This window comes from Melanerpes formicivorus, unplaced genomic scaffold (genome assembly GCF_026170545.1).
Source record: "Melanerpes formicivorus ecotype bairdi unplaced genomic scaffold, bMelFor1.0.p_v2 SCAF_9, whole genome shotgun sequence".
Taxonomy (NCBI): Eukaryota; Metazoa; Chordata; class Aves; order Piciformes; family Picidae; genus Melanerpes; species Melanerpes formicivorus.
This window is the reverse complement of record NW_027142361.1, coordinates 15,619,740-15,641,927: the sequence shown is the minus strand read 5'-3', so window position 1 is coordinate 15,641,927 and position 22,188 is coordinate 15,619,740. Positions and strand designations below refer to the sequence as shown.

Here is a 22,188-nt window from a genome sequence, read left to right as displayed (position 1 = left end):
CTGGGAGCAGCTGGAAGGGGAGAAAACATACTCTGGGCATCTGCCAGCTGAAGGAAATCATGGCCCTCAGGAGCAGTTCTGCAGGCAGTGACGAGTCAAGATCTCCATCCCCACCTGAAAAATCCAGGTCTGATGCTGGAGACAGGGGGGGGTGAAAGAAGCAACTCACTTATTTTGAGGCTCTTAGTGTGACTTCTGACAATGATGTGGAGGAGATGGCCAGGGAAGGGCAGTGGAGAACCAGCATCCCCCCACCACAGGTAGGGGGCCTGGGATTGGCCAACCCTCGGAGAGACTGGGGAATAGAATAGAATAGAATAGAATAGAATAGAATAGAATAGAATAGACCAGACCAGGTTGGAAGAGACCTTCAAGATCATCGTGTCCAACCCATCAACCAATCCAGCCCACCTAATCAACTAACCCATGGCACCAAGCACCCCATCAAGTCTCCTCCTGAACACCTCCAATGATGGTGACTCCACCACCTCCCCGGGCAGCCCATTCCAATGGGCAATCACTCTCTCTGTATAGAACTTCTTCCTAACATCCAGCCTAAACCTCCCCTGGTGCAGCCTGAGACTGTGTCCTCTTGTTCTGGTACTGGCTGCCTGGGAGAAGAGACCAACCTCCACCTGGCTACAACCTCCCTTCAGGTAGTTGTAGAGAGCAATAAGGTCACCCCTGAGTCTCCTCTTCTCCAGGCTAAGCAACCCTAGCTCCCTCAGTCTGTCCTCATAGGGCTTGTGTTCCAAACCCCTCACCAATTTTGTTGCCAAGCAGGGAGTGGAGATGTTACCATGCCCAGAGGAGGGAGGTAGGGGTTTCCAGGATGATGTGAGGGTTTGGAGGTGCTGCTCAAGGCCTGCTCTGCCATCTAATGGACAGGGAGCACTGAACAACCAGAGGCAAGGGTGCCCATCTCCTGCTACCAGCTGTGGGCATCTCCAGCCAGCTCCTGTGTAAGTATTATACAGGATTAGAGCCTGATTGTCACACAATCATTGAACCACAGAATGGTTTGGGTTGGAAGGGACACTCAAAGGTCACCCAGTTCAACTCCTTTACAGTGAGGACATCTTCCACCCAATCAGGTTACTCAGAGCCCTGTCCAACCTCACCAGTGGTTTCCAGGGATGGGACATCTACCAGCTCTCTGGGCAACCTGGGCCAGTGTCTCACCACCCTCAGTGTAAACAATTTCTTCTTCCTGTCTAGTCTAAATTTCCTCTTCTGGTTTTAATCCACCAGCCCTCTCACAACAGGCCTTGCTAAAAAGTCTGTCCCCATATTTTTTTATCAAGCACTGAAGTACTGGAAGGCCAGTGCCAAACTGAACAACCCCAATTTTCTCAACCTGTCCTCACAGCAAAGGCATTCCAGTCCTCTAATCATTTGTGTGTCCCCATCTGGACCCATTCCAGCAGGTCCAGGTCTTTCTTGTGCAAAGCTTGTTCTAAAAGCAAACAGCAAAAGGGTCCTGAAAGGGGCTCTGGGGTCCTGTATCATGCTTGCTCCTTGCCTAGCATGGCTGTGGTCCTTGCTGTTTAGAGGACACCAGCTGCTGACCAACAAGCTGGAGATGGCTCATTATGCAACATGTTGGCAAGCTATGGAACTCTTTATGTGTTCTGAAACATGATATGGCTCAAGGGGAGACTGAATATGTTTTTGGAAGGAAAACCCAGCTGTGGTGGCATTGCTAAATACATAGAGGCCACATCCACCTTTCATCAGGGTGCAGACTGAGGGGTGTTTGGAGAGGAGCCCTTGCCTACTTCCACCAAATCCTGGGAATCATAGAATCAATGAGGTTGGAAGAGACCTCAAAGATCATCAAGTCCAACCTTTCACCCAACACCTCATGACTACTAGATCATGGCACCTAGTGCCATGTCCAATCCCCTCTTGAACACCTCCAGGGATGGGGACTTGTGGTAATGGTTGTAACAAGCAGTGTGAGCAATCTGGCAGTGTAGGCCTAGAGCCTGACATGGTGGTAGGCCGTGCCCAGCATGAGCGCGGAAGTGGCTAGCAGTATAGCAGAACAGTGCTGTGCCTGCACTGTGTAACCAAAGCAGGGCACTGGTAGCCATAAACATAGAGAGTTATCTTGGAATAACAGGACGCACACATATATCAACAATCCCGCGTGCTAACCAATAATCCACAGTAGTACAGTGTGTGGTCACTCGTGAGGGGCCAATGAAGCCATGCCAGCAATGCCCCCCGAGCTTATATAAGTTGTAAAGTTTTTCTTAATACGCACTTCTGCGCGCTCCTTACTAGCCTGTCAGCTCTACTGTCTGCTTTGCACTATGCTTGCTTTATAACGGAACAATGCTGAAGCAATAAAGGAACAATACTAGATCATATTGATCAGCCGTATTGATTCCCATCTCCGTCGTCCCCAGAGGGACTCCACCACCTCCCTGGGCAGCACATTCCAATGGCTAACAACTCTCTCTGTGAAGAGCTTTCTCCTTGAGCCTAAACTTCCCCTGGTGCAGCTTGAGACTGTGTCCTCTTGTTCTGGTGCTCTTCTGAGAGAAGAGACCAACCCCCACCTGTCTACAACCTCCCTTCAGGTAGCTGTAGAGAGCAATAAGGTCTTGCCTGAGCCTCCTCTTCTCCAGCCTAAACAATCCCAGCAATAAAACAAAGCATAACAGACTCAGCATGGTGGGGGTTGAAAGGGAGTTCTAGAGATAATCTAGTCCAAACCCCCTGCTAAAGCAGGAGCACTCACAGCAGATTGCCTAGGTGAATTTGGAATCTCTCCAGAGCAAGCTCCCCAATCTCTCTGGACAGCCTGGTCCAGGGCTCTGGCACCCTCACAGCAAAGAAGATTTTCCTCATGTTCAGATGGAACCTTCTAGGTTCTGGTTTGTGCTCATTGCCCCTTGTCCTGTTGCTGAAAAGAGCCTGGCCCCATCCTCTTGACACCCTCCCTTTAACATTAAGAAGTTCCTCCCAGTCTTCTCCAGGTTAAACAGCCCCAGGTCTCAGCTTTTCCTCCTCATCAGAGAGATGCTCTGCTCCCCTCTGCATCTTTGTAGCCTCCATTGGACTCTCTCCAGTATTTCTTTGTCTCTCTTGAGTCTGGAAACCCAAAACTAGACCAAATACTCCAAATGTGACCTCATTCGGGCAGAATAGAGAAGGAGAAGAACTTCCCTCAACCTGCTGGCCACACTTTTATTAATGCACCCCAGGAGACTATGATGGCATGGTTAGGCCATACCTTGAGTACTGTTCTGGGCTCCTCAATTTAAGAAGGACATTGAGATACTTAAACATGTCCAGAGAAGGGCAAAGAGGCTGGGGAGAGGCCTCGACACAAGCCCTATGAGGAGAGGGAGCTGGAGTTGCTTAGCCTGAAGGAGAGGAGGCTTATTGCTGTCTACAACTATCTGAAGGGAGGTTGTAGCCAGGTGGGGGTTGGTCTCTTCTCCCAGGCAACCAGCACCAGAACAAGAGGACACAGTCTCAAGCTGCACCAGGGGAAGTTTAGGCTGGAGGTGAGGAGAAAGTTCTTCACAAAGAGAGTTGTTAGCCATTGGAATGTGCTGCCCAGGGAGGTGGTGGAGTCCCCATCCCTGGAGGTGTTCAAGAGGGGATTGGACGTGGCACTTGGTGCCATGGTTTAGTAGTCATGAGGTGTTGGGTGACAGGTTGGACTTGATGATCTTTGAGGTCTTTTCCAACCTTATTGTTTCTATGATTCTTCTTGGCTGAGACCTTGCTGGCTCATGGGGAACTTGCTCTCCCCAGGAACTCCCTGTTCTTCTCTGTGGAGCTGCTTTCCAGCAGGTCAATCCCTAACCTGTGCTGCTGCAGGTGGTTATTCCTCCCTAGATACAAGACTCAAGACAGTCCTTAGCCTGTCCAGGCCTTGCTACCTGTGGCTCCCATGGTGAGGGGCTGTAGGGGGGAGGGTGAAGGTTCAGGCACCATTGCTGGAGTTCACAGAATCACAGAGTGTTAGGGGTTGGAAGGGACCTCGAAGGATCATCCAGTCAAACCCCCCTGCCAGAGCAGGATCACCTACCCCAGATCACAGAGGAGTGCATCCAGGTGAGTCTGGAATATCTCCAGAGGGGGGAGATGTTCTTGGTCTCTTGTTGCACCCATCATGTGCTCCTCTGCCCGCTTGCTCCCTACCTGCTTTCCCCATCCATGGGAGGGTGGTTCTTGGGGCCGTGCTGGTGTCCAGGCATCCTCATCTCATCCCCCCCTCTCTGTGTCTGCAGCACGAGGAGGCAGCCGGCCGCAACCACAGCTTGGCCCAGTGGGTGCAGGACCTGGAGCATCGGTACAGTGAGGCCAGCACCCTGCAGCACATCCAGGCCACGCTGCTCTACAACATGCAGGCACAGATCAACAACATCTCTGTCCTCGCCGACTGGGCCTGGTGCAACCCCACCTGCCTCGGCCCCGCCGAGATGAGGCTGCAAGAGGAGATGCACCAGCCAGGTGCTGGGCAGCGCTGGGAGGGCATGCTTCAGCCCTGCAGAGAATGCTTTGGCTTAGGAGTACGTCAAAAAGCACCTAGATTCCTGGAGTGGTTTAGGTTGGAAGGGACCTTGAAGATCTAGTTCCAACCTCCTGCCATGGGCAGGGACATAGATTCCTGGAGTGGTTTAGGTTGGAAGGGACCTTGAAGATCTAGTTCCAACCTCCTGCCATGGGCAGGGACATAGATTCCTGGAGTGGTTTAGGTTGAAAGGGACCTTGAAGATCATCTAGTTCCAACTTCCTGACATGGGAAGGGACAGAGCTTCCTAGATTCATAAAATGGTTTGGGTTAGAAAGGATCTTGAGGATCATTTAGTTTCAACCACCTGCCATGGGCAGGGACAGGGATTCCTGGATTCCTAGAATGGTTGAGGTTGGAAGGGACCTTGAAGATCATCTAGTTCCAACCTGCTGCCATGGGCAGGGACACCTTCAACCAGTCTAGTTTGCTCCAAGCCTGTGGAGGGTTAGAGAGAAAGTCTCAGCCTTCTCCCCCCCCACAAAGAGAAGAAAATAAAAAATAACCACAGCTAGCCAACCGGAGGAGCAAAAGGGAATGCTATATTTACAAGCAATTTTTAGGGAATGCAGGATATATATACACAATTTACAGTATTTACAATTGTGGCCAGTTGACGCTGTCCCCTTAAGAAAGGGAATATGGTGGACGGAAGTTGGTAAACGGAAAGAGTAATCTAAACTAATTTCATTGGTGAAGTGGGAGGAAGCACCTTCTGAAATGGGAGTGAACTGGGCATTTCCAGCACTTCTCTGTCAGTCTTGCTTCTGCCTCTCCACGGTGCAGCAGCTCTCTCTGTGCTGGGCTTTCTGCCAAGGCTCCGGCCTTGAAAAACTGATAAGGCCTGTATTAACTCCTTTCCAATTAACACAAGTGCTTCTAACTTTTTTTTTTTCTCTCTTTTCTTTCTCTTTCTATCCCACTCTGGGGCAGGGGGAAAGAGGGGAGAGCGGAGGTGGGAAACCCCCCTCAGTAGAGGGGGGGAACTCTCATTTCTGTGCTACTTTGTTGTATATCTTTGTATATATTGTACATATTGTAAATTTATATATATATTCCCCTGCATACCCTACATTGCTTTGTAAATATAAAGCTCCACTGCTTTGCTAATTCAGCTTGTGAGTTTTTTTTTCCCTTTCCCTTCAATTTTTCTTTCCCCTTACTTACAAGGGGGAAGGGAGGAGGCTTCTTGGCCTTACCTTTCCAACCCACCACATTTTTTTATTGGCGTACCCAACGTGCGGCAGATAATTAGTTTAATTTATTACTTGATTGATTTAGTGTTTTCCAGCTGAATTAGCAAACATGAAGGTATTGTGGTTTGTGGAGCGATTATTCTTTTCAATTTTTGGGGCTCTGGTTTACAGATATTGTTTGGGTTTGATTTTGGATTACCTGGGTAAATATTTGGTGTGGACAATTTATATGTGGGTTATGTATAGAGTTAAATTATGGTATGGAAAATGTATTAATATCTTATGGCCAGTGAGATACAGGAATGTTACCTCCACCACTCTCCCAATTGAGCTAAAGGGTTTTAAGATTCCGCCTGAGGAGAGAGCAACTTTAGGTGATGCCTGGGATCCAAAGGTGATTTATTTCATGTCTATAATTCTGCTGCTGGTGATAATTATCGTGTATCTCCTGATTTCTTTGCGGCGAGAGAGAAAGGTGTCCAGAGCTTGTTTTGTTATTAAAACTAGATCAAAAAGAAAACGCCGTGGCTCTCGATCAGTCCCAGAGTCATCTAGTGACGAGGACTGTGCAGAATCCGTGTCAGTCAAAAAGAAGGCTAAAAAGTTAATTGGTAAGGCAGCTCTAAATGACTTTTCTGCTGATTCTAGCAAGCAGCCAAGGGCATCGGCTGGTATCAACATGGCGCCTACTCCTTCTCCCACTCCTTCTCCTTCTTCTTCTTCTCCGTCGGCCAGTAATGGAGCAACGTCACTTCCACCCACTCCCTCAGTGGGACCAGAAGTCACTGCCCCAGCAGCTGATTTATCTCAGGACCTGTCAGCTTCCATTAAGGTGGCTGTAAATTCAAACACAGCTCCAGTTAAGGTGGCTACTTTAAAGACTAGAAGTGGAAAGGCCAAAGATGGAGAAGAAGAGGTGGAGACTGATCCTGGTGAGGGGCCCTCTACTCTAAAAGATCCTGCTCAGGAGGAAGAGAAGGTTTGTTTTAAAGATCTAGCTAACCTAGTGAGATCAAAGCAGGATACAGATGAAGTTAGGAAAGCAGCTGGCAAAGGTGGTTCTCAGCTTAAAGAGATCCTTAGGAGAATGACAGCAGGATTATATGGGCAAAGAATTCAGGGAGACGAGGAAGATGATATTTCAGAGTGTTCGTCACCACGGGAGGAATTGTGAAATGTCCGTAAAGATTTCACCAGGGCAGATAAGGAGCCAGTTCTAGCTTGGCTTAGTAGGTGTTATGATACAGGTGCTCCAGCTCTAACAGTTGGAGACAAGTCAGCAGCTCAGTTAGGAACTCTCTCAAGGGACAATGGAATAGATAGACATCTAGGCAGAGCTCTCAGTAAGGTTAATCTTTGGATACGCCTTTTAATGGCGGTTGCCTTAAGATACCCTTCCCGAGATGATCTTCCCTGGAATCCTAAACCCTGGACTACCATAGATGAGGGAATTAAGCGCTTGAGAGAATTTGCTGTTAGAGAACTACTCTATGGTGAACATGAAACTCTGAATCCTGATGACATTCTTGTGGGTATTGGTCTTGCTAAAAAGATCATCAAACTTGCTCCTTCTAATTATGCAAACATTCTGGCAAGCAGAATTGTGTCAAGAAATTATGGTGGAGCTTCTCCCACGGTTGGCCAATTCAGTGATCAAATGAGACAATTGGAGGATAGCATGACACGTGGTTCTTTGGTTTCAGCCATTGAAACTCTGTCTGGAAAGATTGAGAATTGCATGAAGGATCTGAAAGATTCCATATACCAATTGGCACAGAAGGATAATTTCAATTCTTCCTCCAGGTGGATACAAGTTTCATCTGTGAGGAATACACGTCCTCCAAGAAGGTCATTCCAAAACAGGTCATTCCAAAACAGGTCATTCCAAAACAGACCACCAAGGCAATCACATAGAACTATTTGGATAACTCTGCGTGATCAGTTTGGTGAGAACATGAACCGCTGGGATGGCCAACCAACTTCTAATCTTTTCAGGAGACTGAGGGAACTGCAAAGTGGCAGAACCCGAGGTAGCAATACCAGAAGGGTAGCTGTTACTTCCACAGTTCCCCAGAACGACTCTTATGGCTCCAACAGTGGCTCCAGTTATAACATGCAAAGTTATAACCCTGCACAATATGTGCAATGCACATGTGCGCATGTTCCCCATAACTAGGGGTGCCCTGCCTCCCGCCAGGGGGAGGAGAGTGATAACAGAGATAACAGAATCTATTGGGATGTGTACATCCAGTGGCCTGGCACTTCACAATTTCGGAAGTACAGGGCCTTGGTTGACACAGGAGCTCAGTGCACCATAATGCCATCAAATTATCAGGGATCAGAGTCTATAACTATTCTGGGAGTCAGTGGTGGATCTCAAGAGTTAAGTAAGGTAGAGGTTAATATAAGTTTAACTGGTAAACAATGGAGGAAGCATACAGTTGTGACCGGAGCTGATGCACCTTGTATTTTGGGAATTGATTTTCTGAGAGAAGGGTGTTTCAAAGACCCTAGAGATTACAAATGGGCTTTTGGAGTAGCTTCAGTAGAAATTGATGGACAAAAATTGAAGCTGTCTGCCAGACCTGAGCTTTCTGATGAATCTGCAGTTGTGGGACAACATAAGATACAGGACATTAAATTGCCGGTTGCTTCTCAGACTGTGCATCACAGACAATACAGAACCAACCGTGACTCTTTGTTGCCCATTCAGAATCTGATTCATCAGTTGGAAAGTCAGAAATTTGTCAGCAAAACTCATTCACCTTTCAACAGTCCAGTGTGGCCTGTGCGGAAGCAGAATGGAGACTGGCGTCTGACGGTAGACTACCGAGCCCTAAACGAAGTAACACCACCTATGAGTGCAGCAGTACCAGACATGATGGAGCTACAGTATGAGCTGGAATCCAAAGAGGCCAAATGGTATGCTACCATAGACATTGCTAATGCATTTTTCTCTATTCCCATAGCAGAGGAATGCAGGCCTCAGTTTGCTTTCACCTGGAGAGGAATCCAGTACACTTTCAACAGACTGCCAATGGGCTGGATCCACAGCTCAAGCATCTGTCATGCAGTGATCCATGATGCTCTGGAGAAAGGCGGTGCTCCAGAACACATCCAGTTCATCGATGATATCATCGTCTGGGGTAAAACTGCTGAGGAAGTCTTCGAGAAAGGTAACAAAATCATTGACATTCTTCTGGATGCAGGTTTTGCCATCAAACGAGACAATGTGAAAGGACCTACCACAGAGATTCAGTTTCTGGGAGTGCGGTGGCAGGATGGACGCCGACACATTCCAGTGGATGTGGTAAATAGAGTCTCTACCATGGCAAGTCCCACCAACAAGCAAGAGACCCTACGTTTCTTGGGGATAGTGGGATTTTGGAGACTGCACATTCCTGGATACAGTCAGATTGTGAAACCTCTGTATGATGTGACTCGAAAGAGAAACCATTTCCACTGGGGACCTGAACAACAAGCAGCCTTTGACCAGATAAAGCAAGAGGTAGTTCAAGCAATGGGTCTGGGACCTGTCCGAGATGGTCCAGACATTAAGAACATTTTGTACACGGCTGCAAGTGACAATGGTCCAACCTGGTGCTTGTGGCAAAAAGCTCCAGGTGAGACACGTGGACGACCTCTTGGTTTCTGGAGTCGAGGTTACAGAGGTTCAGAGGCTAATTATACTCCAACAGAGAAAGAAATTTTAGCTGCCTATGAAGGAGTGAAAGCATCTTCTGAAGTGATTGGAACTGAATCACAACTTCTCTTAGCTCCCAGATTACCAGTTTTGAATTGGATGTTCAAAGGCAAAGGCTCCACACCTCATCATGCCACAGACTCAACATGGTCCAAGTGGATGGCTCTGATAACACGGAGAGCTCGAATGGGAAATCTTGAAAGACCTGGTCTAGTGGAGGTGATCTCAAGTTGACCTGAAGGTGTTAACTGTGCCAAACCTCCAGAGGAGAAAGTAACTCGTGCTGAGGAAGCTCCTCCTTACAATGACCTTTCTGATGATGAAAAGAAATATGCTTTGTTCACAGACGGTTCCTGTCGTCTTGTTGGAAACAAGCGAAGGTGGAAGTCTGCAGTGTGGAGTCCAACACGCCGAGTTGCAGAGGCGAAAGATGGAGAAGGAGAATCCAGTCAGTTCGCAGAGGTAAAAGCTGTCCAGCTAGCTCTCGACGTAGCTGAACGTGAGAGATGGCCAAAGCTTTATCTCTACACCGACTCGTGGATGGTAGCCAATGCTCTATGGGGTTGGCTAAAGAACTGGAAAAAGAGTGGTTGGCAGAGAAAAGGAAAACCCATTTGGGCAGCAGACCTGTGGCAGGACATTGCTGATCGAATCAAGAGAATTCCAGGGAAAGTGAGACACATCGATGCTCACATTCCTAAGAGCAAAGCTACTGAGGAACAGCAACACAACCATCAGGCAGATCTAGCTGCAAGAGTTTCTCAAGTAGACATGGACTCTAATCTTGATCTCGACAGGAGACACCGAGGTGAGATATTCTTAGCTCGGTGGGCTCATGATTCGTCAGGACATCAAGGCAGAGATGCAACATACCAATGGGCTCGTGACAGATCCATAGACATTTCCATGGATGCTATCACGCAAGTCATCCATGACTGTGACATTTATGCTGCTATTAAGCAGGCAAAACGCCTTAAGCCCTTGTGGTATGGTGACAGATGGTCCAAGTACAAGTATGGTGAAGCTTGGCAGATTGACTACATCACTCTACCACGTTCTCGTTCTGGTAAGCAGTACGTGCTTACTATGGTAGAGGCAAACACTGGATGGTTGGAAACTTATCCAGTTCCACATGCAACTGCACGCAACACCATTCTCGGTCTGGAGAGACAGATCCTGTGGAGACACGGAACTCCAGAGAGGATTGAGTCAGACAACGGAACTCATTTCCAGAACAACCTTGTAAAGAGCTGGGCAAAAGAGCACGGTGTTGAGTGGATATTCCATATTCCCTACTATGCACCAGCTTCAGGGAAGATTGAACGCTACAATGGTTTGTTGAAGACCACTCTTAAAGCCATGGGGTGTGGATCTTTGAAAAACTGGGAAAAGCATTTAGCACAAGCAACCTGGCTGGTAAATAGTAGAGGTTCAGTGAACCGAGCTGGACCTGCACATTCAGATTTGCTACGGAAAGTAGAAGGTGATAGAGTTCCTGTTGTTAGAGAAAAGAACCTGTTAGGTAAAACTGTTTGGGTATTTTCGCCCTCAGGAGAGGCTAAACCTGTCCGAGGGGTGGTTTCAGCTGAAGGTCCGGGTCATACTTATTGGGTAATGCAAGAGAATGGTGAAATTCAGTGTATTCCACAAAGAAATTTAACTTTAGCTGAAAGAGGTTAATTTTAAACTGTTGTATAGTTGCATATTGTCCAGAGGAAGAATCAACAAGGAATCTACGGTGCACGAACCCTGAGATCCCTGAGAGCCCTGAGTCAACTAAGAGACCCTGAGATTTCCCTGTTTCCCTTTTCTTTGCTTCGTCAGTGAAGAAATGAACTGTTTTCCATTTTTCTCATTTTCTGATTTTCTTGGACTTTTGAATCATCTACATCTGAGCATAGCCAGAATGGACTATGAACTTTACTCACGAACTGTAAATATCGTTTTGGATTGGATGGACAGTATGAACAGCCAATGAAATTGTTTAGAAGGGGTGGACTGTGGCCGGTTGACGCTGTCCCCTTAAGAAAGGGAATATGGTGGACGGAAGTTGGTAAACGGAAAGAGTAATCTAAACTAATTTCATTGGTGAAGTGGGAGGAAGCACCTTCTGAAATGGGAGTGAACTGGGCATTTCCAGCACTTCTCTGTCAGTCTTGCTTCTGCCTCTCCACGGTGCAGCAGCTCTCTCTGTGCTGGGCTTTCTGCCAAGGCTCCGGCCTTGAAAAACTGATAAGGCCTGTATTAACTCCTTTCCAATTAACACAAGTGCTTCTAACTTTTTTTTTTCTCTCTTTTCTTTCTCTTTCTATCCCACTCTGGGGCAGGGGGAAAGAGGGGAGAGCGGAGGTGGGAAACCCCCCTCAGTAGAGGGGGGGAACTCTCATTTCTGTGCTACTTTGTTGTATATCTTTGTATATATTGTACATATTGTAAATTTATATATATATTCCCCTGCATACCCTACATTGCTTTGTAAATATAAAGCTCCACTGCTTTGCTAATTCAGCTTGTGAGTTTTTTTTTCCCTTTCCCTTCAATTTTTCTTTCCCCTTACTTACAAGGGGGAAGGGAGGAGGCTTCTTGGCCTTACCCTTCCAACCCACCACAACAATATATACACAGAAATATACAGAAAAGTAAAAGAACAATAATACAGGAACCCCAAAGAGGGTTAGAAAGAGAGAAAAAGAGCAGTTGTTAATAAAAGCAGTTATAAATTAAAGCAAAGTGTTATTAGGCCACACGTTTATCTGTCCAAGGTCAGTCTGTCAGAGAGCCTAGAAGCAGACGAGCTGGAAAGGAGGAGGGAAGAGCGAACTGAGGAAAGTCCCAGTCATACTCAAAACTTAAAGTTGCATTCTACCAATCTACCAATGAAATTTGTTTAGACCTGTCTTTTGTTTACAAAACATTCAGCCATAGTGCCCCAGTATTGTCCTTTTCTTAAAGGCACAGCCTCAAATGGTCACAAAGCCCCATCCAACCTGGTCTTGAACACATCCAGGGGCTTCCACAATTTCTCTGGACAACCTTTTTTTCAAGGGGAGGTTGAAAGAAAATGCTGCAGAAGTGGTTTAAAAGCCCTTTGCATCAGCCAGGAGGATGATCTCACCCACCCAGCCTTTCCAAGGCAGCCAAGAGGGCTCCTCAGAGCAATGGACACCTCTGGGATGGCTTCCAGTCTGTCTAGGAGAACGGTGCTGTCTCTCACTGCTGCTTTTTTCCACTTCATGGATGGTGTGAGATGATTGCAGGGCCCAGCTGAGGCTCTGCCAGCCAGGCTGGCGCTGCTTGCAACAGTCATCTGTGTGAGCCTTTCTCCCAGATCCAGGGACTGGGTTCCCACCACAAAAAGCTTACAAAACACCACACATTAAGGCTTTTTTCCTTGCCTTTCAGATTTCACAGCAAGGGCTTTGGTGAAAATCCACAGCTTTGAGAACCAAATCTTTTCTGTGAGTTCTCACATGCTCTATTTTTAATAAACTAATTCCCCCCCCCCCTCCCCCCCCCAGGATTTTGGTTGTTTTCCTTCTTAATCCCTGGACAATTTTCTTTGGATTTTAGCAAACCTGAACATTTTTCAATGCTTCAATTCTTTAATTTGAGGTTCAGTTTGGCTGACACCCCACCCCCATCTCCTCCCCAATTTTCTGCCAAAGAACCCACTGCTGTTCAAACAGTTTTAGCAGGCTCTACCACAGCCAGGATCCTTAAAGCTCAGTCTTAAGGTGCTGGAAAGGCAGTTGAGGTGCTTTTGCAATGTGTTGGGGTCCATGGCAAGGGGATGGTGGCCTTTGAGAAGACAACCCTAAATGTGCCAAACTGGTCCCTGTGCCCCAAATCTTGGCTCCCACAGCAGATGCCCAGGAGTAGCATTGGAGAAGGATGAAGCAACACTTGGAACCATAGACTCTCAGAATCGTTTGGGTTGGAAGAGACCTTTAAGGCCATCAAGTCCAACTGTTAGCACTGCCAGGTCACCATTAAACCATATCCCTCAGCACCACTTCTACACAGCCTTTAAACTCCTCCAGGGATGGGAAATCCACCACTTCCCTAGGCAGCCTGTTCCAGAGCTTGACAACACTTTTGGGGAAGAAATTATTCCTCATGTCCAACTTAAACCTCCTCTGGCACAACTGGAGGATGTTTCCTTCTCCTTGTTAGAAGAGACCAGCCCCCACCTGGCTCCAACCTCCTCTCAGGGAGTTGTAGGGAGTGAGAAGGTCTCCCCTGAGACTCCTTTTCTCCAGGCTAAACAACCCCAGTTCCCTCAGCTGCTTCCCACAAGAGTGGTGCTCTAGACCCTTCACCAGCTTTGTTGTCCTTCAGCTTCAGAAGAAGGTCTGGCTCCAGGATTATTTGTGGTGAGACACTGGAACAGGTTGCCCAGGGAGGTGGTGGAAGCCTGTCATAGGGTTGGAAGGGTAAGGCCAAAAAGCCTCCTCCCTCCCCCCTGTAAAGTAAAGGGAAAGAAAATTGAAGGGAAAGGAAAAAAAAAACCTCACAGCTGAATTAGCAAAGCAGTGGAGCTGTATATTTACAAAGCAATATAGGATATGCAGGGGAATTTACAGAATTTACAATATTAACAACATATACAAAAATATACAACAAAGTAGCACAGAAATGAGAGTTCCCCCCTCTGCTGAGGGGGTTCCCCACCTCCGATCCCCCCTCTCTCCCCCTTTCCCCAGAGCGGGTTAGAAAAGAGAGAAAAGAGGAAAAAGAAGCAGTTATGTGTTAATTGGAAAGCAGTTAATACAGGCCTTGCAGCTTATCAATTTCAAGGTCAATCCTTGGCTGAAAGCCCAGGACAGAGAGCTGCTGCCCAAAGGACGAGCGGAAGAAAGACTGATAGAAAAGTGCCGTAATGCCCAGGATACCCTCCTGCACTCCCAGTTCAGAAGGTGCTTCCTCCCAATCTACCAATGAAATTAGTTTAGATCCATCTTTTCATTTACCAACATCCATCCACCATATTCCCTTTCTTAAGGGGACAGCCTCAACCGGTCACAAAGCCTCATCCCTGGATGTTTTTAAGGCCAGTCTGGATGTGGCTGTGAGCAACCTGATCTAGTGTGAGGTGTCCCTGGCCGTGGCAGGGGGCTTGGAACTGGGTGATCCTTGAGGTCCCTTCCAACCCTGACAATCCTATGATTACAATTGCCACCTGTGGTTGTGTGCCCCTTTCTCCAGGCCATGCCCTAAACCCCAGGTTTCTCTGCTTTGTCTCCCAGAGGTGAAGCATGGCAGGAACTGCCCCATCGACTGTGCCTCTGTTTACTACAATGGGCTCCGGCGCTCTGGCATCTACAACATCATGCCTTCGGTTGGAGGGATGCCTATCGAGGTGCTGTGTGAGATGGACACTGAAGGTACTATGAAGAGGCCACCTACCACATCTTCCAACAGTGCTTTGGGTGGGATTTGTCTAACCTGAGAGCTGCATTTTGTATCTGAGCTGTTTCTAAGCTTCTTTAGAGTCAATGAGAGCAGCACCTCCAGAATAGAATAGAACAGACCAAGTTGGAAAAGACCTTTGAGGTCATTGAGTCCAAGCTATCATCCAGCACCATCTAATCAACTAAACCATGGCACCAAGCACCCCAGCCAGTCTCTTCCTAAACACCTCCAGTGATGGTGACTCCACCACTTCCCTGGGCAGCACATTCCAATGGGCAATCACTCTCTCTGTATAGAACTTCTTCCTAACATCTGTCTTGGTCCGGAGACACAGTTCTTTTAAATATTCCCGTGTTGTGAAATTAGAGGCACAAACGAGGCCAAAATATCAACAGCTAGACTATTTATTACATAAATAAAGTAGACTTAAGAAGGGGAGAGGGAGAAAATAGAGAGGGAGAGAGAGGAGAGAGAGAGAGAGAAGAGGAAAGGAATTATATTACCACACCCCTCATCCCCCCCAAGACAGTTTGAGTCTGTGGAGGAAAGGTGCTGCAGGAGATGTTGGGTTGGTACAGGAACGGTGCTGAGTCTCTAGCTGGAGAAGAGCTGTGGTCCTACAGGAACGGTGCTGAGGCTCTGGCTGAAGAAGAGCGGTGGTCCTCTGGGCAGCTTGGGTCTGTAGAGAAAGGGTGCTGAGGCTTTGGCTGGAGAAGAGCTGTGGTCCTCTGGGCAGCCTCTTTTCTCCGGAGCAGCATTGTCCCGACTTTCCCTTCTCAGCGGCATGGTCCGTCTCCTGTGTTTTCCTTCATCTCCATTTTTCTCCTCCTTTAATAATCCAGTCCGGGAGACACAGTCCCCCACATTTTCCTTCTGCGTTTTTCTTCTTCCTACTAGCCAGTAGTGGCTCCAGTCTTTTATACAGTTTTTAGTATGTGTCCAAGTATTGTCCCTCAGGAATTCCAGGGGCAGAAAATAATCCTTAGGTAAACATCCAGGTATCATTTCCCCGGAAATCTTTCTGTGCATTTCTGTGTGTTTGGGCAAGAGATCTGGATGGGGGGTGGAGGGGGGCCCTCCATCCAGACAAACCCCCCACACTCATTACACATCATTGTCTACCCTTTCCAGGGTACTTGATGGGTGGAGATTATCTTGTCCTGAAGGCGTGAATGGCTGGGTCATTGTTGTAGGCCAGCTGTGGCCCAGTGAGCAATGTTATCTTTGCACCTTCCAAGAGTCGTTCCAGTGGCTCTGTCAGATATTGTCTGTGCAAGCAGCAAGTGATTTTATCTTTGTTGACTCACACCAAGAGAGACAAACTTTTGGTCTCTCACAACATCCAGCCTAAACCTCCCCTGGCACAGCTTGAGACTGTGTCCTCTTGTTCTGCTGCTGGTTGCCTGGGAGAAGAGACCAACCCCCACCTGGCTACAACCTCCCTTCAGGTAGTTGTAGACAGCAAGAAGGTCTCCTCTGAGCCTCCTCTTCTCCAGGCTAAGCAACCCCAGCTCCCTCAGCCTCCCAACCTGCCATGGTTTAGTTGATTAGATGGTGTTGGGTGATAGGTTGGACTTGATGATCTCAGAGGTCTCTTCCGTCCTTGTTTATTCTATTCTATTCTATTCTATTCTATTCTATTCTATTCTATTCTATTCTATTCTATTCTATTCTATTCTATTCTATTCTATTCTATTCTATTCTATTCTGTAGGGGGGGGAGGTAGATCCTCTCCCACAGACATTTTGAAGTGTAAATGAATGAGCAGGTGACCTCCCACTCCCTTAATGTCTAAATATCCATAGGGAGCACACTGGTGTCATCCTGGGAAGGAATAATAAGCTGCATCTGGGAAGGAATAATAAACTGCACCAGTACAGGTCAGGAGGTGATCTGCTGGAGAGCAGCCCCGTGGAGAAGGTCCTGGGAGTCCTGGTGGATAAGAAGTTATCCCTGGGACAGCAATGCGCTCTGGTGGCCAATAGAGCCAGTGGGATCCTGGGGTGCATTAAGAGGAGAGTGTCCAGCAGATTGAGGGAGGTTCTCCTCCCCCTCTACTCTGCCCTGTTGAGACCTCACCTGGAATATTGCATCCAGTTTTGGGCTCCCCAGTTCAAGAGGGACAGGGATCTGCTGGAGAGAGTCCAACAGAGAGCTACCAGGATGCTAAAGGGACTGGAGCACTGCCTGGTTAGGAGAGGCTGAGTGCCCTGGGGCTGTTTACTCTGAAGAAGAGAAGAGTGAGAGGGGATTTAATAAATGTTTATCAATATCTGAGGGCTGGGTGTCAAGAGGGAGGGGACAGGCTCTGCTCAGTTGCACCCTTTGATGGGACAAGGGGCAATGGATAGAAACTACAGCACAGGAGGTTCCACCTCAACATGAGGAGGAACTTCTTCAGTGGGAGGGTCCCAGAGCACTGGAACAGGCTGCCCAGAGAGGTTGTGGAGTCTCCTTCTCTGGAGACTTTCCAGACCCATCTGGATGCATACCTGTTTAACCTGTGCTGGATTCTATGGCCCTGCTCTGGCAGGGGGCTTGGACTTGATGATCTCTGGAGGTGCTTTCCAACCCCTAGCATCCTGTGGTCCTGTGATCCTGAGGTGCAACCTTATCAACAAAATTAGCTCTCAGCATCTGAGTTTTGGAAGAACAACAAAAAAGTCATCAGGGACATGAGGTGATGGATTGTCAGTTCCTTGCCCCATGTTGGTTACATCAACATGTCCCACGCTGGAGGAAGGAGTTCATCTCCTCACATGTTGGCATCTCACCTCTTGGAGGATCTACAGGTGATGGCAGCCTTGGGATCCACGTGGTTGTTACAAAGCAAGATGCTCAGTGTGGTCTCTGTTATGTCATGACTATTATCTGCACAGCCATCAGCAAGCCCTTGGACACTGCCTAGTGACAGGCTGTACAAACACAGAATGAATGATGGCCCCGGTCCCCTCTGCCCTGTGTCCCGAATTGCCCCCAACCCCAGCCCCAAGCTTGCAGTGTTGGAATGAAAAAAGAGAGAAGAGAGGGATTTGGACAGATGGGAGAGCAGATGGACAGTGAGACAATCCTGGGAGAGCTCCTGTGCCTCTGTGGTACTGCAGGAACAGTACATAATCATCTCCAGACTCCAGGATCTCTGCTTTGTTCCAGTCCCAAAATTTCAGGAGGTTTTGCCTCCTGAAAACTACTCTCTCTGTCTCATTTTAAACCACCTCAAGGTCTGGAATGACCATCTGACAGCCAGCAAGGGAACACCATCATGAGCCAGCATGGAAGAGGTGGAGGCCTCTTGCTGTGGGTTGTGATGGGCATCATCATGTTTTATCCCCATGCAGCAAGGGATGCTATGTTTTGCCAGTTGGTGAGAGGACACATGAGAAGGAGAGACCTTGCTGAGCTGCAGATGGATCCTCAGAGGTGACATCAGTAAGGGGTCTGTCTGGGATGCTTGGATGTTCCCTGGATACTCCCACTTTATCCCCCTAAAATCACAGCATGGTGGAGGTTGGATCATCTAGTCCAACCCCTGGCTAAAGCAGGGTCACTCACAGCAGGTTACCCAGGATCCTGTCCAGGCAGGTTTGGAATCTCCCCAGAGAAGCAGACACTCCACAAGCTGCCTGGGCAGCCTGGTCCAGTGCTCCAGCACCCTCAAAATAAAGAAGTTTTCCCTCCTGTTCAAATGGAACCTCCTATTGCTTATCTTTCTGCTGGCAGGTGGAGGCTGGACAGTCATCCAGAGACATCAGGATGGCTCAGTTGACTTTAACCGGACCTGGAATGAGTACAAGGAGGGCTTTGGAGACCTGAATGGTGAATTCTGGCTTGGCAATGAGAACATCCACAAGCTGACCAGCCAAGGGGACTACTCCCTGCGCATTGACCTGGAGGACTGGAACAACAAGCACAAGCATGCCTTCTACCAGGTCTTCAGGTAGAAAGTGGGATGTCCTTCCCTGGTTCTCATGGACACTCATGGACAATGCTTTAGCTTGGAAGGGACCTTTAAAGGTCATCCAGCCCAACTCATGTGTGGTGACCAGGGACATCCTCAACTACAGCAGGTTGCTCAGAGCCCCATCCAACGTGACCTGGAATGTTTCCAGGGATGAGGCATCTACCACCTCTCTGGGCAACCTGGGCCAGGGTCTCATCACCCTCAATGTAAACAATCTCTTCCTTCTATCTACTCTGAATCTCCCCTCTTTTAGTTTAGAATCATAGAATCAATAAAGTTGGAAAAGACCTCAAAGATCATCAAGTCCAACCTGTCACCCAACACCTCATGACTACTAAACCATGGCTTCAAGTGCCACATCCAATCCCTTTTTGAACACCTCCAGGGATGGTGACTCCACCACCTCCCTGGTTTAAAACCATCACCCCTTGTCCTCTTCACAGCAGGCCCTGACAAAAGTCTGTCTCCAGCTTTCTTATGGCCCCTCTAAGTACTGAAAGGCCACAAGAAGGTCTCCCTGGATCCTTCTCTTCTCCAGACTGAACAACTCTGTCAGCCTGACCTCACAGGCAAGGTGCTCCAGCCCTCAGAGCACCAATGTCTGGAGACCTTCAGGTGTGTGAACTCCACTGAGGGCAGAGTGATTCTGCCTAGAGATGGGGCCCAGGTTGTCTATCCTTTCTTCCTCAGCTGGATTTCACCATCAAATTTTGCTCCAGGTGGCGGCCTGGGTGCAAGCCAGCCAATGTGCAGTGTCATTCACCATGGCCAACAGCCACAGCCCCAGGGGAAGGCAGCTGTAGGACACAATGGACAGTCCCCAGATGCTTGGGGATGGGTTTTTTGTGCCAAAATTATTGACCTCTGGGTGAAAACCAGGGTCTTGCTGAGCAGCTCCAGCATCCATCTGGCTTAGGGACATGCTTTGATTTTTGCCCTGTCTACTTATGGCTTTTACTTATTGGAGCTGCTGTAATGTCCTTCAGTGTCTACAGCTCTTCCCCTCCTCTGCTGTTCTATTTATCCACACCACACCAGCCACATCCTTTCTTAACCAGGGCTGACCAAATCTGGCTAGACTGTCCCAGATGAAACACTTCCCTGTCTCTACTGGAAATGCTTGTGGATGACTGTGGAGTAATCCATCACAGGAGGATGCCCAAGGGACACCTTATGGAAACCTGAAGCTGGAGGGCTTCAAGTAGAGCTCAGATCTACTGAAACTGAAGGTGCCTTGCAGCATCTTCCACCAGCAAATGTGTGCTCTGAGTGGTCACTCCAACTTTTCTCCTCAGATGTTGCCACATGCAACGGCAACAGACCTTCAGCCTTTGCTAGCCCAGAGGAAGTGACTAATTAGCTCATTCTAGGTGAAGTGCTGGGTGCTTGTTTCAGGGAGAGGGGGTGGTGCTGTGTAATTAGAGGGATTGTCTTGACAAAGCCACCGCAGTCCTCTGTTGTGTTCTTTGTTGTGGTTTGAGAGTCACCGCCTGTCCAGTTCAGACCTCTAACAAGTGCTCTGAGTCATGACAAGATCATGCACATCCCACAGAAGAGAAAAAGACAACTTTGGCTTCTGGAGGGGATGAATCATAGTAAGGAGGCTGGCCAGAGTGGCTGGATGACTGTGAAGTGTCCACCCTAGGAATCCAGGCTGGACAGGAGACACAAACACTCCCCATTAAATTGTCCTGCCTTTGCCTCTTGCAGCGTTGAGGATGAGGAGAACTATTACCGCCTGCATGTGGATGGCTTCAGCGGGACCGTGGAGGATTCCTTTGCCTGGTACCACAACAAGAGGAGCTTCAGCACCCCTGACTCAGGGAACATCTGTGCTGAGATCTCCCACGGAGGCTGGTGGTACCACTAGTGTTTTTTCTCCAACCTCAATGGGGTGTACTACAAGGTAAAGTGGAGGGACAATGATGCAAGGTGCTGCTTCTCATAGGATTGTTTTGATTGGGAGAGACCTTGAGAATCATCTGTTCCAACCATTAACCCAGCACTGCCAGGGCACCACAGTAACCACAGGTCTCCAAACACTGCTTTTCCGTAGCAGCTGGACTTGATGACCATAGAATCATAGAATGGGCTGGATTGGAAGAGACCTCCAAAGGTCACCCAGTCCAACCCCCTCTGCAGTCAGCAGGGGCATCCTCAACTAGATCAGGTTACCCAGAGCCCTGTCAAGCCTCACCTTGAATATCTCCAGGGATGGGTTCTCAACCACCTTCCTGGGCAACTTGTTCCAGTGTTCCACCACCCTCATAGTAAAGAATCTGTTCCTAACACCCAATCTAAATCTGCTCTTCTCTACTTTGAAGCCATTGCCCCTCATCCTATCCCCACAGGCCTTTGTAAACAGTCTCTCTCCATCCTTCCTGTAGGCCCCCTGGAAGGCTGCTATTAGATCTCCCTGGAGCCTCCTACTCCTGATCTTCCAACCCAAAAGGAGGGCTTGATGTCCCTTCTCACCCAAATGATTCCTTGAATCTATGGTTCCCCAAGCTCAATGGGTTGTGCTGCAAGGAAAGGTGGGGGGATGAGGAGGCAGATGATAGCACACAAGGCTGGGGCTGGGAGGAGGCTGTTGGTCCTCACATCATACCAATCCTTCCTGGCTTTGACCAGGTTCTGCTCTCCAAGAAGGGAGCAAAACAAGTGCTGGGCACCAAGGGAGTTCAAAGCTTTCAGTGCCATGGGCCAGGCATGAGGGTTTGAGGACACCTCTGCATGCTGAAGTTTGGGAACACATGGTGAACTCACACAGCCCGAGTCAGACAGGCACCAGCTCCACTGGGACCCTCTGACACATGCTGGGCTTTGTGTGCTGTTTTCACCACATCATCGCCAAGCTCTCGGCTCTGGTGTCGCAGAGCTGAGTGATTCTCAGATGCTCCCATGCAGCTGATGGGAGCTTCCATGTGTTTTCCATCACCCCTGACCACCCTCCTTTCTCTGCCTGGCAGGGTGGCAGGTACTCCCTCAAAAACCGCAAGCTGCTGGGGCCGGATGGGATTGTGTGGTACTCCTGGAAGGACACAGACTACTACTCCTTGAGGAAGGTGGTGATGATGATCCGACCACGCACTTTCCGGCCCCACCTCTTCCCCTGAAGGAGCCTGAGGTGTTCCTCGTTTCACCTCACCTTGAACCTGGGGACAGAGGGCTGGAAAGAGTTTGAGCACAAACTGATTGCTGGAGATCCTGGAAGCACTGAGCTGCCACACGTGTTTGCTCTCAAGAGAATTGAACCGAGAACAGAGGTGTCAAGACCTTCATTCTTCCCAGAAAGAGAGATGGGCCATTGGAATGGGCTGCCCAGGGAGGTGGTGGAGTCACCATCACTGGAGGTGTTTAGGAAGAGACTGAATGGGGT

The 22,188-nt window shown here is 48.5% G+C and overlaps 1 protein-coding gene across 1 annotated transcript in view; it reads left to right on the top strand.

The window, feature by feature from the left end:
• Positions 1 to 21,986, top strand: part of LOC137443520 (fibrinogen-like protein 1) — a 29,517-nt gene extending 7,531 nt beyond the window's left edge. Inside the window, 5 exon segments of the mRNA XM_068143288.1 lie at positions 4,254 to 4,476; positions 14,683 to 14,820; positions 18,569 to 18,785; positions 20,520 to 20,715; positions 21,779 to 21,986. Coding sequence (XP_067999389.1) covers positions 4,254 to 4,476; positions 14,683 to 14,820; positions 18,569 to 18,785; positions 20,520 to 20,715; positions 21,779 to 21,925 — 921 coding nt within the window. The 3' untranslated portion in view covers positions 21,926 to 21,986.
• Positions 21,987 to 22,188: the final 202 nt, after the last annotated feature.